At 40.8% G+C, this 18,310-nt stretch overlaps 1 protein-coding gene across 1 annotated transcript in view; it reads left to right on the plus strand.

Annotated features, from left to right (window-relative positions):
• Positions 1-18,310, plus strand: part of CHN2 (chimerin 2) — a 334,928-nt gene that overhangs the window by 301,165 nt on the left and 15,453 nt on the right. The window contains exons 8-10 of the mRNA XM_082846270.1: positions 9,600-9,684; positions 13,821-13,994; positions 17,624-17,701. Of these exons, the coding sequence (XP_082702396.1) occupies positions 9,600-9,684; positions 13,821-13,994; positions 17,624-17,701 (337 nt within the window). The remainder of the gene's footprint in view (positions 1-9,599; positions 9,685-13,820; positions 13,995-17,623; positions 17,702-18,310) is intronic.

Here is an 18,310-nt window from a genome sequence, read left to right on the forward strand (position 1 = left end):
ATGGAATTTCATTCATGGCAGGGATTTTGGCCAAGTGAGGAAACAAGTTTTGGACAAGGCTCTCACATAGGTGAGTACCTTCTCTGCCTGCCAGGGTCTGACCTAAAGCTTATCTTATACCTCCTTGGCATGTTTTTATGTAAATACTGGGACACTGTCATTGTAAATCCTTTACAAACCAGCAGAGCCTGGTAGAAAGAAAATAGGCTTTGACAGCTAACCCAACAGAGACTCCTTGCTTAGGCCACACACCAGGCAAGTGGCTTGGCCAAGGTGTTCCACAAATGTAAATCATTTACTAACAAGTCTGGCCCATATAAAATGCTCAGTTGTTACTAATTTTATGTTGAGTTTTTTTTATGCCAAAGAACATTTCATTCCAAGGGACTATTCTAAATGACTAAATGGCTGATTCTGGCTTTTTAAGTCTAGAGAAATACTCCTTTTGTGTTTTGTGGAGAGAAAAAAAACCACCAGTGATCACTGTACGTATTAGTTGGGTATAAGTTCTAAGAAGAGCTAACTATTTAGACATTCTTTTTTTTATTCAGCAAATACAGACTGAGGGCCAATTATGTGCCAGGCACTGCCAGGTACAAGAAAGATGGTAGTGACGTAAGAATGTGAGCTCTTGGGCTTCCCTGGTGGCGCAGTTGTTGAGAGTCCACCTGCCGATGCAGGGGACGCGGGTTCGTGCCCCGGTCCGGGAAGATCCCACATGCCGCGGAGCAGCTGGGCCCGTGAGCCATGGCTGCTGAGCCTGCGCGTCCGGAGCCTGTGCTCCACAACGGGAGGGGCCGCGGTGGTGAGAGGCCCACGTACCGCAAAAAAAAAAAAAAAAAAAAACAGAATGTGAGCTCTTCCCTGCTAGGTGGTTCTCAACCAGAGCGGTTTTGCTCCCCAGGGGACATTTGGCAATGGAGACGTTTCTCATTCTCATGACTGGCATCTAGCAGAGGCCAGGGATGCGGCGAAACATCCTACAAGGCCCAGGACAGTCCCCACCACAAAGAGTTATCGGCCCCGATGTCAATAGTACCAAGGCTGAGAAAACTTGCAGTTGACAGTGGGGGCCCTGGCGGTCTTTGAGCGGGGAAGTGTCAAAGGATGTTGGTGCTGATGCCCTCATCAACCTGAGAGGAAGTCAGCCAGCATAAGGATATCTCATTATATGCAATGGGGAGAATCCCAAAACGCTTTGTGGCAGTCAGTGTTTTAGAAATGAAATCCCGTTTTAAATGTACTAGAACAGCTGCTGAATAGACGCATCTGGTGGAGGGGTGGGGGAGGGGTCAGTGGTGCCACGGTGGAGAAACCCGGCTGTCCCACGGCGTCTGCTCAGCAGCCCTCACAGGAAAACCCAGAGTCTTCAGTCACAGGCCCAGTGATTCCCCTTGGCTATTTCCCTACATCTGAAAAGGTTCACTTCAAGGCCAGTATTTCATCTGATCTTGCAAGAGGGAAAAGTCCAAAGTTTAACCTAATTTCTCACACAAGTTCAATGTCACATGATGATGGGAAATGCAGTCGATTATAGGAAAAACCCTTGGCTGAGATCAGGCCAAGTGCTGCTGACCATCTGGGTGACCGTGGACAAGCCACCTGTCCTCCAGCCGCCCAGGTAACTGGGCAAAAGCTAGACTAGATGAGCCCCAAACCCAGAGACTTGTAGCTGAAAATGACTTTAGCCCTCTCCAGCCCCTTCTTCTCTGCATAGAAAGCAGCTAAGAAAAAATTGCCTTTGATCCAGAGTCCTTTTCATATCAAAGTAAAAGAATAAAGTTCTCATTTTATTAGGAGTAATAAAAATGACAAACTGATGTGGTTTTAGTCTATACCCGTGACTCTCTATCAAGGTTACTTTGTCCCCAAGAGCATATTGGGCAATATCTGGAGACATTTGTGGTTGTTCCAGCTGAGGGGTTGCTACTGGCATCTAGTGGGTAAAGGCCAGGGATAATGCTAACTGTCCTACAATGCGCAAGGACTTATCCAGCCCAAAATGTCAATAGTGCCAAGGTTGAGAAACGCTGATGTACACTGATAAGGAAAAGCAAAATTTCTCAACTGTAGCACATCATAAATAGCACTTTCTGTTTCTTATGGTCTAGAACCTGGGCTGAGCTGATTATACACTTGGGCGGTGTCTACACTGACCCATCAAAACATATTTGTTATGAAACCACCAGAGAATATTGCTTTCCAGATTCAGCAGATGTGAGACAAATAACATCCTGCTCACTTAGAAAGTCAAGTTGGGGGATACTTGCTAAACGCCTGAGATTTTTCTTGACAACTCTTCTTGCTCTTGTTTTTCCTAAGTGGCTATTCCTGGGCTATTTGTCAAACAGACTTTATCTCCTGTAATATCATCTTTTTCTGTTTGGTGTGGTTTTTGAATTCCAGGCAGACCAGGCCCAGTATAATAGTCTTGGACAGACATTCTTCCTGTCTGGGGTATTTTCTTCCTGTCTGGGGTATTTTAGTTACTGCCCTAAAGTTTGCAAAATGTTCTTTTTTCTGAAAAGATACTCTTGAAAATCAATAAACTTCAGAGAATGGAAAAAACTGATCAGTGACTTTTCAAGATATGGGGCATTTCATTGGGAGAGTAAACATAATAACTCAATCCGAAATAAAATGGATCCAGAGAGCGTACCCTCAGCATTTACATATAGCCTCCTGTCTAGAGATTGTCCTTGTGAACCCAAAAGAAAATTGAACGATATATCAGCCGTGAAAATAAACGTCGCATCACAAAGCGGAAATTAGGCAGTGGACCTAAAATAATGTTTAACTAACTTTACATTCCCTTGTGTCCCCATTTTGCCATATTTCTGGGGAATGTGTATTTGTGGGGACAATAAGTGGAGCTATTTGCTATTCAGAAATGTCTGCCTGCATTTGTTTGGCTGAAGAAATGAGATGGAAGGCAGTGGAGAAACACTGATGGGAAAGGTTGTTGGTAAATATGAGCAGGGCTAATAAGCATTAAATGCAATCTTGATATGCTTAATTATTTTTTAAAATATGGCAAGAAGTGAAATTTTAGAAAATCTGTGATTAGCGTATCCTGTATTTCCTGAAGCATCCGGTAGACCAGTTTCCATTTTGTCAATGTATGGTAAACACTGTAGCTACTCTCCTCATTCCTAAATATTGCATTTTTATTTTTACCCCAAGGCATGTTATTTCCCATGTGATTTCTTCATCCATTGGAGATGTTCCAGATAAGAATTTTGCCACTCCTTTTTTTTTTTTTTTTTTTTGCATGACCTACACGAAAAGAATGCGTTTAAAAAGCCAAACCCACCTTCACTGGCCTTTGGTTGTGCTGTTTCCTCTTCTTGGAATGTTCTCCCCGAGTATCTGCCTCTCCAGGTCAACATCATCAGCTCCCCATCAGCCTAATCTTTCCCAGTCTAGTGAACTCCTATCCATCCTTCAAAAACCCAGTTCAAATACCTCTTTCCCCAGCCTTCTCAGGAAGAATTTATTATTCTCTCCAGTATCCTACCATAGGATAATTATTTATGTTGCCTGTTTATTCTTGTAGATGAGATCCTTGAGTGCAGGAAGGTTTTGCTCCCCTGATCTATTTTGACTTTGTTATCCAAGGACTAGTATAGTGCCAGGTTAAAAGTAGGCAATCAGCATGTAAGTATTGAATAAATGAGTGAATAATGAGTGGGTGAATGGGTGGATGAACTAGGAAATAGTTCCCCTCTCTGACATCCTTCCCGCACCAATTTGTAATGCCATTTCTGAGATATACCAAGTATCCATATATGTGTGATTTGGTTTCTGATCTTTCCACTGTGTACCACTGGTCTGTTTGTCCATTCTGCATGATGTTTTACTTTTTTTTTAAACTATATAAGTCTTGATATATAGTCGGATGTGTTTTCTTATGTTCTTCTACTTATTCAAAATTATCGTCGCTATTTCTTTCTGCTCTATTCTTCCATATAGATTGTAGGGCAATCTTGTCAGGTTTTGTGAAAAGCACCATGGAGACTTTGCTTGAAATTGCGCTGAATTTAAAGGTTCATTTGGAGGATAACTGATATATTTACAGTATCGAACGTTGCCATACATGAATATAGAATATCTCCTTACTTATGAATATAGAATATCTCCTTACTTAATTTAATTATTTTATAATTAGATTATTGCTGATGCTATGAATGAAGTCTTTAATTTTTATGATTTAACAAAATGAGTTATTGCTGATGTATAACGATGCTACTGATTTCTTCTTATTGCTCTTATATTAAGTAAACTTGATGGGCTTGTTCTTTCTTCCAACCATATATGATGTATTTCTTTGTCTTGTTTTATTATGCTGGCTAAAACTCTGAAGGATAATGCCCAAGAGAAGCACTTATAGCAGGCAGCCTTTTCTTTCTGCTGACTCTAAAGGAAATTATTCTAATATTTTATCTTTAAATGTGATGTTTATTATATGTGTATCATAGATATCTTTAATCAACCATTTTTAGGAGAGTTCCCTCTATTTCTTGTATGCTAATAGCTATTACTATGAACAGGTGTTGAATTTTATTAACTGTTGGTATTCTAATTTTTTAAATGATTATGTGGTTTCTCTCGTTTTATTATTGTTATGAATTCTAGTAATATGTCAACTACCTTAAATCCCGGAAATAAACCCTCCTCGGTCATGACATTTAAATATAATGCTACACTCAGTAGGATTTTTATATTTATGTTCATAATTGAAATTGAGGTATAATTTTACTTTTATGTACCATTCTTGTATGGTTTTTGAATCAAGATTACATTACCTTCATTAAGTGAATTGTGGAGCTTTTCTTTTTTTTCCTCTCTGCTCTGCAGTAGCCTGTATTGGCTAGAGATTGTTCTTTAAAAATTCGATTAAACCTAATAAGATCATTTGGGATCAATGACTATTTGAGCGTAGATGTTTTACTGCAGATTTAATTATTTAATGGGTATAATTGAATTTAGGTTTTCTATATTATTTTGAGTCATTTTGATAATTTATATTCTTTAAGAAAATCATCCATTTCATATAACTTTTAATTTTGTGGGTAGAAAGTTAGCATTCTCGAGGTTTTTGTTTTATATCATTACTGCATCTGCATTCATGTCCTCTCTTTTATTGTTTGTGCCTTTTTTCTTGATCAATTGCCCAAGGTTTGCCTATCTTATAAATCTTTTTAAAAATCACCTGCTAGTTTTTTTAATCCTTTTTCTTTTATTTTTCTATTTCATTATATTCTACAATAATCTTTTTTGTTTCTTTGTTTTACTGTTTGAATCTTCCATATCTTTTTTTCATCCTGTTTTTCAGTCGTCTGAAATTAGTCATCTTGTTATTGTTTCATAAACAGGCTTGATTAGATTGGCCTGTGTTTCCCAGTTTTCTTGCTCACCCTGGCTTCTTGAATCCTGTCCTTTCCCACTAGGTTCAATGTGCTTCTTACAGAACTATATTATCCCTAAGTGTATCTTTGAGTGAGGACCTGTGAGTGGAAACTCTTGGCATTTGTCTGAAAATATCTTTATTTCACCCTTGCTTTTGAATGGTAATTAGCTGTGTATAGAAGTTAGGTTGGCAGTAATTTTCTCTGAGCACTTTGATGAAATCTGTAATCTACTTGTCTCTTTTTTGCTGAGGAGAAGTCTGTTTTCATCCTAATTGCTGTCCTTTCGCAGGTAACCTGTTTTTTCAGGATTTTGCTTGTCTCTTTTGTATTCTGCACTTTCACTCTAATCTGTATAGGTCTAAATTATTTTTTATTCATCAGGTTTGAGGCTTATTTAGCTTTTCTTAATCTGAGGGTTTTGTGTCTTTTAGCAATTCTGGAAAGATCTCAACTGTTTCTCTTTTTGAATATCGCTTCCATATATGCCCTTAACCCCATCATCTCTCAGCTTTTCAGGATCATCACTCCTTTGCTTCTCTCTCTTCTGCATCTCCAGTCTCTTCTACCTATTGTATCAATCTCATTGACAAGTCAACATGCCCTAATGTCTTCCATCTTTTATTTAAAAAAAAAAAAAATCCTCCCAGGGCCCACCCCTTATTTCCCTGGAGCTATCTTTGTTGCTCTGCTGGACATCGCCACCAAACTTTTTGACGAATTTGCCTACACATTTCTCTACTTCCGTGCCTCCCAGTTATCCTTCAGTTCCCTCGAGTATGACTTCTGCCCTCAACAATCCAGAGACTGCTCTTGCCAAGGTTGCCAGTGACTTCCATGTGTCTGAATCACAGTTCAACCCTCATTTAACTGGACCTCTTTCCAGCATTCAACCTGGTTGGCCACTCCTTCCCTAAAACACGCTTCACCTCTTTACTTCTGAAACACTTTACTTTCTTGGTTCTCTCCAAATGTTGGAGCACCATGGGCTTGGAATTGAGCTCTATTTTCCTCATTTTCTATTCTCTATTGCTAATAGGTTTTTTTATTCCATTCACACGATTTTAAATACCATTTACTTGTCACGGATGGCCAAATGTATACCTCCAGTTCCACTCCTCCTCTGAGTTATTGAATTGTATGTGAATTCCTGCTTGACCATAAAACTTGGAAGCTCAGCAGCATTTTAACTTAAACTGCTCAAAGCTGAATTCTTGAATTTCTCCCAAAAGAATGTCTTCCATATCTCAGCAAGTGGTGTCACTATCCACCCGGTTTCTAAAGCTAGAATCTAGGAGTCACTGTTGATTCCTCTCTCCTTCAAATACCCACCTTTATTCTACTGTCAGGTCCTTTAAATTCAATCTTCAAAAGAGAACTCAAATCCATTCACTTTCTATCTCTTCCTCCAACATCCTGGTCATGGCCTCTGTCATTTCCCAACCAGAAACCACTACCCAGTCCCTGAATCTTTTCTGCTATTAACACTCTCGCTTCCATTTTCAACACAGCGCTCAGAACATCTTTTTTAAAAAATCATCTTCCTACTTGAAGTCCTTCAAGAACTTCCTATTGGACCTAGATTACAACCAAATCCACACTCATTAATAAAGCCTTCAAGGCCCTGTCCTACCTTCAACCTCATCCCAATTTCTCTCCCCCTCACTCTGGTGTTCTGGCCACCCTGGCCTTCTAGTCCCTCAGTCACACCAAGCTCTTTTGCTCCTGCAGGACCTCCGTAGATTCCTTCTGCCTGAAATGCACGCCTCAATGCCCCCACCAGACTGGCTCCTTCTCTTCCTTCAAGCAGCTTGAGGTCACCTTTCAAAAGATGACTTCTTGACCCTCATGGATAACACAGGGGCCTTTCTTAAATCTCTCTAGTAACAGCCTCATTTTTTTCATTTTTTTTTTTTTTGCGGTACGCGGGCCTCTCACTGTTGTGGCCTCTCACGTTGCGGAGCACAGGCTCCGGACGCGCAGGCCCCGGACGCGCAGGCTCAGCGGCCATGTCTCACGGGCCCAGCCGCTCCGCGGCAGGTGGGAACTTCCCGGACTGCGGCACGAACCCGCGTCCCCTGCATCGGCAGGAGGACTCTCAACCACTGCGCCACCAGGGAAGCCCTCATTTATTCTTTTATAGCCCTTTCCGCACCTTTTCTCTTTTTTTTTTTTTTTTGAGATATATTATTTACATATTATTTTATCAACCTTGCAGTTTCAACGGTATATTAGCAGTCAACTTTGTTGCCATGATTAATCAGCAGTCCCTTTAGAACACTTCTAGTAAAATATTAAGAAACCTTTGATTGCTGAATTTGTAAAATGTTCAGCTTTCAGTAGGACACTTTACTGAGGAATTCTTTTAGTACCACATTTAATGTGAATGGGCCTTTCAATGAATCATGGCATTTTGGCTCTGGGAGGATTTAAATGCTCCCTCGGATGGATTCTCTGCATTCCAGCAAGGGGTGCTTTGTCATATCTTAGTGTCATTTCCTTGCAGCACGATTCTCCATTTTAGTAAAGATAATTCTGAGAGGTTTTTTTCTCCCCCCCGATCATTTTTCAAAGGAGAAATAGTATAAGGGGGGCAGTTTGCATGTGACAAACTGAAATACCAAAAGACTATTATAACTTAGTTTTATTGCATAGAAACCGTGGTCAGAAGTTGCTCTTTTTGATGGGTTGATTGACTACTTTCTCTGCCTTGACAAATCTGTGAGTGCCATTAGGAGGGAACCAAGCTTGTTTCATTTGTCACTTTATGTATACCCAATTACTAGTATATATAAATAAATAAAGATCTCAAAGTGATGCCATTTTTTCTTAAGTAGAGCTCTGATGAACATCTTCCCAAACTGTGACCGTAGTTGTCATCCTGACTATACAGGGCTGTACAGGCCTCCCAGTCTCTTAAAAAAATAATATTGTCTGCATGTCTTTTATTTGTTAATGGAGGTTTAAAACTTTGAAGGTCCTTATAGGAGCCACACAGTCTCATAATATTTTAATTTTCTAAAAATTCAAGACCTCTTCACATAGATTGATATGCCCCCAAATAGACTGCCTGTGATGGTTTCTGGCTTACTTCAACCACATTTGCTTTCAAGGATTCCCCTAGCTCTGCTTCTTGCAGCTCATTGGTTCCCGGGAACATGTATTTTTGTTTTATTTTTGTTTTAAATCATGACTTAATACATGGTCCTGTCACAGGTGGACCTGTACCTGAATAATGAGAGATAAGACCATCCTTACTTCATGATGTTCAAAATATTTAACAACTGACTTGGCCACCAACCAATGAGACTGGCACCTTGGCCAATCAGAAGGGACTTTCAACCTACACACACCCGGAGGTCACACCGGGGCCTACTGAATGCAGACCCCTCTCTGGGGAAGGCAATTCTATAGACCCTATTGGTAGCCTTCATTTTCAGCCAACTCCCTCACTTTTTTTTTACGGTGTGCGGGCCTCTCACTGTTGTGGCCTCTCCCGTTGCGGAGCATAGGCTCCGGACGCGCAGGCTCAGCGGCCATGGCGCACGGGCCAAGCCGCTCCGCGGCATGTGGGATCTTCCCGGACCGGGGCACGAACCCTTGTCCCCTGCATCGGCAGGCGGACTCTCAACCACTGCGCCACCAGGGAAGCCCGAACTCCCTCACTTTTTAAATGCATCTTCTGAAAGTGGCTTAAAGCCTTGGAACCTTCTAATTTTCCCACAGTCATGTCTTATTTATACCTACCTGGATATTCTATAGATAGGGCAGCTTTGGTCAAAAGGCCACTGTAACTGAGGTCTGCCTTCCAGAACTTGCTGAGCTAAATGCAGGTTATAGCAACCAGCTCAGGCTCTCTTGGGTTTTTCCATACAGTGCCTTGTTTGGGGTAGGGAGAGTCTCATTCCTTAGCTGATGGCATGGCCCTGTCCTCTTACTGTTTCTCCACATTCCTTTCTGGCTCTGGTGTGGGGCATGGAGGCTCAGTGGAGGATTTTCAAAAATCAAAGCACATCTCTGTTTTTTCCAGGTCTGTTCGCAACTCATCCCCACTGGAAAGACAACGCCCAGTGAGGGATGCTCACTCCCACTCAGGCCTTTGTTCCTTGGCGTCTGTTGGTTTCATGTCCAAGGCCACCTGCCTCCAGGTGACTGACTTCTCTTAACGCTTTTCTTCGTCTTGGCTCACAGGTCCACACGTTCCGAGGCCCGCACTGGTGTGAATACTGCGCCAACTTCATGTGGGGGCTCATCGCCCAAGGAGTCCGATGCTCAGGTAGGCACGGAGCTTTCCTTCCCCTTTTCCATTTACATCAAGCGCCGCAATGATGAGCTGGAGGGCATCTCTCCAGAGCGGGGAAATAGGCCCAGATTAGCTCAGAAGTCTAGCTTTCTGGAAGATTCAAGGCATCTCTGTGCTTAATGGAGAAACTCCTCTAGGTGTTTGCTAGAATGAAAAGGATTATCTCTGTTTATACAAGAAAAGAAAAAAATCCAGGGGAGTATATTTTCTTAGGCACCTACCTGCCATCCAAACTAGGTAGCTGTCCTTAAAAGAAAAAACTAAATCAATTCCAATGGAATTGCATAGATAGAAAAGTTACATTGATTTCCCATCTTCTATTTATCATGCCATTTAGCCTCACCAGTGAACCTTCGGGGAGATGCGGTTATTCTTCCCATTAAATAGATGAAGAAACTGAGCCTTAATGATAATCATTAATTTCCCCTGGCCACATAGTAGGTGGTGGAACATTGATTTGGCTCCAGAGCCCATCATGCCCAGTATTTTTCTGCCATCAGATTAGCAGTGAAAATACACACCTTGATTTGATATCACATATTTTCAAAGTACTTTGAAACCCGAGGTGCTTTTCCACCTAGAACTAGACACACACACCCATTGCTAAGAGCACACGGCACACCTTATTAAGATACATCTAACAAAACAGCAAAGAATTGCCAAATTAATGTGTAACCAGGCTTCCTACTTCATCATGCCATGCTTTTTCTGGCGAACAGTTCCGGCCGGAAGCAAGGATAGCCTCCTGTGATACATTGACTGGGTTTCCACTGACAGCATGACTGATTTCTTTCTTGCTAGGGTATGATTTTAAAAAATAATTCTTATGAAGCTTTTAAAATAAGCTAATGACACTACATTAAGATGATCTGTTTCCCACAAATGAACTTATTTACAAAAAGAAACAGACTCACAGACACAGAAAACAAACTTACGTTTACCAAAGGGGAAAGGTGGCGGGGGAGATAAATTAGGAATTTGGGAGCAACATATACACACTACTATATGTAAAATAGATAAACAAGAAGGACCTACTGTATAGCACAGAGAACTCTACTCAATATTTTGTAATAACCTATATGGGAAAAGAATCTGAAAAAGATAGATACATAACTGATCACTTTGCTGTATATCTGAAACTAACACAACACTGTAAATCAACTATACTTCAATAAAAATTTAAAAAATAAAAATTAAAAATGATGATCTATTTCCCCATACTGCCCATTTTGGTTCACAGGATCATGGGACCTTAAATCCTTTCTCTGCCTGGAAAGGGCTATTTCAGCTTCTACTATATAGATACAGCAATCACCTATGGTGATACCTGGACAGGTCCAAGAGTGCTCATGTATGTCAATTCCTCTACCTGCCCCCATCCCAGGTCCATGAGGCAAGCAGTAAAGGTAGGTTTGGAGGCAGACTCTCCAGAAATGATCTAGATACCCTGATTACCACAAAAGTTACAAAGTATCTCACAGTTCAACCACTGAGAAAAGTGGTGGAATATCTGAATTACTCAGTGGTCATTAGTTCAACCTGTTCAGATTATACCTACCAAAAATATCCCTAATTGCTTCTATTATCCAATTTCAGCAGGAAACTGGTCCAAAGTCAATATTATGAGAACAAAACTCTGGGATTCAGATTAGCTGTGAACAGCAACTTGCTCTGGGATAAGAGCGTTTGGGGTTTTTTTGGGTTTTTTTCTGTGTTTGTTTTTTTTTTTTAAATAAAACATAATTCTAAGGCTATGTTACTATTCTCCAATGGCCACTGTTTAACCTCATACTTCCTCTGAGCAGCAGGAGAACTGAAAACTGATCATTAAATGTTTGGAATATCCATCATTACCTCTCAACTCTCCATATTTTACATAATTTAAATATTTTTAAAATTAACTAGACTTTATAGCATATAGAATTGTATTCGTTTGCAAAAACTGAATATTTTTATACTTGTTAGAAAACATCTTCATTTTAATGAAATATCAGTATTTAACTCTACATAAAAACACTGTCATTTCAGACCTTAAAATAAAGTTTATAAAGAAATTAAAAATAGAATTATCCTATAATCCAGCAAGTCCACTTCTGGGTATATACCCAAAAGAACTGAAAGGAACAGACCTTTGTACACCCACGTTGATAGCAACATTGTTCCAAAAGGTAGAAACAACCCAAGTATCCATCAGTGGATGAATGGATAAACAAAATGTGGTATATACATAAAATGGAATATTATTCAGCCTTTAAAGGGAATGTTCTTCAGGAAATTCTGTCATGGGCTGCAATATGAATGAACCCTAAAGACATTATGCTAAGTGAAATAAGCCCGTCACAAAAGGACAAATACTGTGTGATTCCACTTCTATGAGGCATCTAACGTAGTCACATTCATAGACGCAGAGGCAGAATGTGGTTGCCGGGGGCCGAGGGGAAGAGGGTCCAGGGAGTTACTGTTTTATGGGTACAGAGTTTCAGCTTTGAAAGATGCAGAAAGCTTTGGAGATGGGTGGTGGTGGCTGCACACAGTGGGAAGGTACCTAACGCCCCTAAACTATACACGTAAAATGGCTAAAATGGTGAATTTTACGTATATTTTACCACATTTCTAAAAAATTGTTTTAAATGAAGTTTGTAAGAATTCAGTGAGTAAAAATGACTAATGAAATAACTTAAGCATAGCTGGGCAGGCATCCTTATATTTTCTATCACCGTATGTGCTGTTTCTTCTATTTAACGCTCATGTAGTGTTCCCACACTTCAGACTTCACATATAGTCATTTATTTGATCCTCATGATAACCCTAGGAGTAGGTGCTATTATATCCAAACAAGAAAACCAGCCTATTCTATTTAGTTCAGTTCACCAACATTTGTATTCACTAAATAGATCTATCAAATGTTATTGAAGTTTACTTGAGCTTTGCTGAACTTCTCATGTTGATAAAGCTAAGATAATTAGAACTGGTTTTGTCTTTGGAGGGGGGTAGACAGAACTCAGCCAGTAAACGTGACATGAAAACCATGTAATGACAAAAATCGTTTTCTGATGATTTTACAAAAGTTTAGATCCTCGCAAATCCTTGGTGTAGTTAAGTGCTTTTATTTAAAGCAACTGATTACAATATTCATTATGTGTGTATAATATGTATATAAAATATAAAAATGATATTATTATTCTTTACACCTATAAAAACAATCAGTATTAGAAGGTACTTTGAATAGATACCAAATCAACTTTGAACATCTTCAGCATTAAATTTTTATTTTCCAGAACGTAGACTGTGCCTTGTTATTGTTAGAGAGATTCCATCAGTGGATAACAACTGCTAATAAGGCTTTTAATGGGCACATTGAACTTAAAAGCACCTTTTCAGCTTTGGATTTGATATGAGCTTTATAAATAATTAGTCTTATCATCACATTACATGGCATTGTTCTAAATTGTAAACTCTCGGGTATTCCCACCGGTGGCCAGTTAGACAGTATTTCCACTCAACAGGTGTCAAAATAAGGCAAGTAGAAAGGAGAACGGCCTACTGAAACTGCCCAGCAAGGAGGACAGGAGTGGAAAGTATGGGCAACTCTCCAGGAATGCGAAAGAGGATGCCAATGGTCATGGGTCTCTCAGACCAAAGATTAGAGATTCCTACAGAGACAGTCATCATGTCTTCCGTAAAAGGAGTGTCACGAACTTAAGGGAAACAACCTCGCAAAAGTCCTAGGTGCCCTTTATGAGACACAATTTGCTCTGGGAATCCAAACCCAAAAGCCCTCATATGGACCCAAAGTTTCCAGTTCCAAAAGGGAAAAAAAAACATACAAACAACCTGGCTAATTACCAAAACTATCTCCATGAGATGTTCTATTCTTATGGTCCAGCCACAGAGAAGGCTTACTGAGAAAAATGGAATTATATAAGTTTCATGAGTAAAGATAGATTTCATACTCATCTTGTGGACAGCATCACCTCTAAGTGGGATGGATGTTTCAGAGAGATACAGCAAACTCCGGGTGTTTTCATTTTTATTTTTGGTAACATATAATTTGTGTTGAGCTTTGACAAAAGGGCCAGGCAAGCATAATGTGGCTTCTTTGTTTACAGACTGTGGATTGAACGTACACAAACAGTGTTCCAAGCATGTTCCCAATGACTGCCAACCTGATCTCAAGAGGATCAAGAAGGTGTACTGTTGTGACCTGACAACACTCGTGAAGGCTCACAACATGCAGAGACCCATGGTGGTAGACATCTGCATTCGGGAAATTGAAGCAAGAGGTTTGGGAAAAAAACACCTGCTTATTATAGTGATTTTATTTTTACTGTTGTCAAGGAGACTTTCTTATAACTGTTAAATTGACTCTCCAGTACTGATCTTGGGGAAATGGTCTGCCCAGGCCCATGCACGCGTGCACGCGTGCACACATGCTAAATCCAACCAACGACATCAATTTCTGTGTCATACATAAATCATGCATGTACGCATTTAACACACACTTGCTAAGCATTTATCATGTGCTACACACTGGGGATATAAAAGTCACAGTTCACACCTTCAGGAAATTCATAGCATAATATGCAGAATCAGGGGTTGGGGGCAAATAAATAAATGCTGTGAGTACATATATTCAAAACACTATTTAAAAAAACCACGGAGTCACAGAGGAAAACATTTTAATCTTATCTGAGGAGAGTTCAGAAAGGGTTTATGGCAGAGGTGAGGTTTGAATCGAGTCTTTGAAAGTGCTTCTATTAAATAAGTAAAGAAATTTTTGGTCAACACATATATTTTCTACCATATAGAAATTCACTCCTAGTATTGGTTCTGTTTATTTCAAAGAGGAGAGTTAAAAAATTGAAAAGATCTAGTCATTGAAAATTGAGAAGGCAAGGAAGATAGAAACATTTCAAAGAAGAGATTCTTTATACTATGCTTGAGTCATCTTTCCTTTATTTGTGTTTCGGCCACTTTTCAGTATCAAAATGTTCAGTGATATGGTGGATAGAGTCTGGTTAGGGAGAACTGGATTGTTGGATGTAATTTGGATAACTGGAAAGGCTTTTACCATTGTTGCCATGTACTTACCCTGCTATAGTTGGTATCCATCATTGTGTCCAAATTGGCTTAATATATTCTACAGGTATTTATGCATTCGCCAACCATCCCATTCTTTCCAAAACAAAGCAAAGGAGGATATTGTAACTTGTTCTCCCAAAGCTTTTAGAGATAGGAAATTATTCCCTCTTCCATACAGGATGAAAACGATAGCTATTCTGTTCCCTTAAGACGTGCTCATTTCATCTCAAATTGTAAGAAATGCCTCCTGCCTTTTGACTGCTGTGCCTGTCAGAGCTGAATGGGAGCTTTGGAACCTGGTGAAGCTGTTGATGCAGGGGCTGAGCTGAGTACGAGCTGAGGGGGGTGCCCTGACTCTGGATGAGTGGCTGGGAAGAGCAGCCCTGGGTCCTGCTGTTTAGAGGACTCCGCGACCCCAAAGGGTCAGCTCATCAGCCTCTCCAGAGCCTGCAGTCAGTACCTGTGCTTCTCTGAAGAAGCTGGGATCATCCCATAGGGATCCTCATCAGAGACTACTACTAATTTGGGCAAAGTCACTACCACATCTGGTGTCTAATGTGTCCACGGGGAGCACAGCACTAAGCATGTCTAGTACAAGAGCTAGAATAGCACAAGTGAGGAACTTATACGGAAGTCACAGCAAAGGGACTGGAGCTACAGGCATTAGGGGCCTGTGCATGTGAGCAGAACCAGAGGATGGGCTGGAAGAAATTCACGTGATGCTGCCATTCCCAGCTTCATTGCCACCACTGCCAACATCTTACCCTGTCTTCCACCCATAGCAAACTTCTTACTGTTCTCCAAATGCTTCTACCACCACTTGTTTCTGCATGATATGGCAGAATGAAAAGATCATGAACTTGAAGTTAGATTCCCAAGCCCTTCTCATATTAGCTATAGTATGACCTTGGGCAAGTTACTTACTCCATTTGAATATCTGTTTTCTCATCTTTAAAGTAACAGAATCAGTTGTACCTCCTAAGGTAGTTATGAGGGTTAAAATGAGTTGATCCATATAAATGACCTAGTACAGGGCCCAACATAATAGGACTCAACTGTGTTATTTCTTTTGGTTTTTTCTTGGCATGACCAACTCCCCTAACTCCACCTCCAAATCTGTGTGTCTAACCAGTGTACTTAACCCATAGCTTTCAGTGCTGTCACAGAGACTCCAAATAATAGTGTCTTCAAAAAGCTAGAAATCTCTCTCTCCGGCAGCAGCCCAGGGCTCATGGAGCAGCTGCCCAGGAACAGGCACCCAGGCCCTGCAGGCTGTTGCTGTGTCATCCTTGAGCGCTGTCCTCATCTGCATGGTCCCAGATGGTTATCACCATCTCACCTGCATTCCAGCCAACGGCAAGAGGGCATACCCTTTCTCTTCAAGTCCATGACCCAGGCACTATACACATCACTTCTGCTCTCTCCACACTGGCCAGGAGTTAATGGCCTCTGCGGTGGATGTTGTTCTAAAAACCAAGGGTTTTATCACAACAGAGGAAGTGGAGAACTAGTATTGGATGGGGAGCTGGCAGCCTCTGCTAACTCTGGCAAACTCCAGCCTGTCCTTCATGATGTCCTTTAAAGATAGCTCCTCAGTAAGACCTTCCCCGTGTCCTATTCTGTCAAAAGGCAGTGTTAGTGTCCACTGCACTGTAGTCCCCTGTGCCACTGTGTCCTTGCCTCTGTTGCCGTGCAGGTTACAACTGGACTGGAGCATGCTTACATGCACCACCAACTAGAACAGGATGACACCGGGCCCCATCTTGTGGGCCCATTCAGTAGATCGGTAGTGGCATCCTAGACAACTGTCCTGAGACAGATTCTGAAACTGAGTGGGGCTCAGTGGGAGAAAATGCTGAGGTCAATTAAGAATGTCTCCTCTGGTCACAGGAGAGAGGAGGGGTAGTATTTATGCCATGCATTTGTTGTCTCTGATGCAGACCCGATGTCAGCCCTTACATATGGCAGATAGTACATGTGAAAAACAGAAATGCATGTCAGTTATCAGGAGTTTGACAGAGTATACTGCAGCAGCAGTAGAAGCTATTTATTTGCTTATTTATTATTGCTGTAGCTGTAGTTTGATAGCAGCTAGTTTTTGACATAAAAGGTCTGAAATCTTGTCCTCTATCCCTTCAGATACTTTGGAAATATCTTAACAAATCAATGAGATCTAGGAGCAGAACCCACATCTTTTTTCTTAGACTAAATATACAGTGATCAAGTTTCCAGAATCATTCAATAGAATTTTATTTTCCTGCATCCGTTTGTATGATCATTTATTTGAAGGTATACCAATCAAATCAATCATATGTAGTTAAACATTTAACATATTGTCATGTTTATGATGAAACATATAAGGCTATAAAATCTGGATAGTTCCAGTAAAATCAGGATAATAGGTACCACACACATGCATACTTGTATTGTGTACCTAGTACACTGCTACATGCAGTACGGCATATGGATTGAGATGCTGCTGCGAGGAAAATAGTTTGCTGCAGTGAAATCACATCCAGCTGTCAGATGAACAAAGGAAGCAGGAGACCACGGTTGACGAGAATCTTGACCATGGGTTCACTTTGCAAAGCCAGGCAGGAGGAATACCAGATTGCTGAGGTCTCCACTGCCACACAAGCAAATGAAGACAGACTTGCACAGAAACCAAGATGGACAAGTTCAAGTTCTGACGTGACAGTATGTAATACATAAGAGCACTGACAGTATTTGCTCATTTCCTGATAGCACGCAGTGTAGACAGGAAATCAGATTCTCTTTTAGATGTTTTAGGAAGCTAAAGTTAAAATCTGTCTGTCCCTTTTTTTAACAGGATTAAAGTCAGAAGGGCTTTATAGAGTGTCCGGGTTTACTGAACACATCGAAGATGTCAAAATGGCATTTGACAGAGGTAGGCTTGCACGTTCTTGAGTGCCAACTGATTTATCCTTAGCATCCTCTCTTTTGGAACCAGATTTTACTCATAATGGAAATGGGTTTTTAGAGCTACTGAGAGCTGTTCTTTAGGAAGCCAAGGAGTAACGGTTTACAAATATCATAGTTCTCTGCTTCTCTGGGGAAAGTGTTTTTTTAAAAGTCGTGGACAGTTGACCCTATGGAGAAGTGAGTTTAAAATACTACTTGAAAATGATCAGACAGCATTCGGTGCCATTAAGGTTCTTGACTTGGTTGCCCGACATTTATGGTCAGTTCACATGGTACCAGGGTACCTTCTGCATCCTCCATCTCAGATCCCTTTGATTTCTTCTCCCAGAGCTCCAAAGAAGAGAGCATAGGGATGGGGTACCCCTGGCAGTGAAGCAGGGGAAGGTTAGGAGGTAACTCCTTTTGTTCTTTGTGACTGTGCCACACGTCCTCTAGGCCATATGCTTTCTTAGGTCAGATATCATGAGCCAACTTGGGAACTTATTAAAAATACAGATCACCAGGGCCCACCCTGGGGACTCATTCAGGAAGCTGAGTGAGCCCAAGAATCTGTATATCTGTTGAATGATCCAAA

This window comes from Leucopleurus acutus, assembly GCF_964270905.1.
Source record: "Leucopleurus acutus genome assembly, chromosome: 9".
Taxonomy (NCBI): Eukaryota; Metazoa; Chordata; class Mammalia; order Artiodactyla; family Delphinidae; genus Leucopleurus; species Leucopleurus acutus.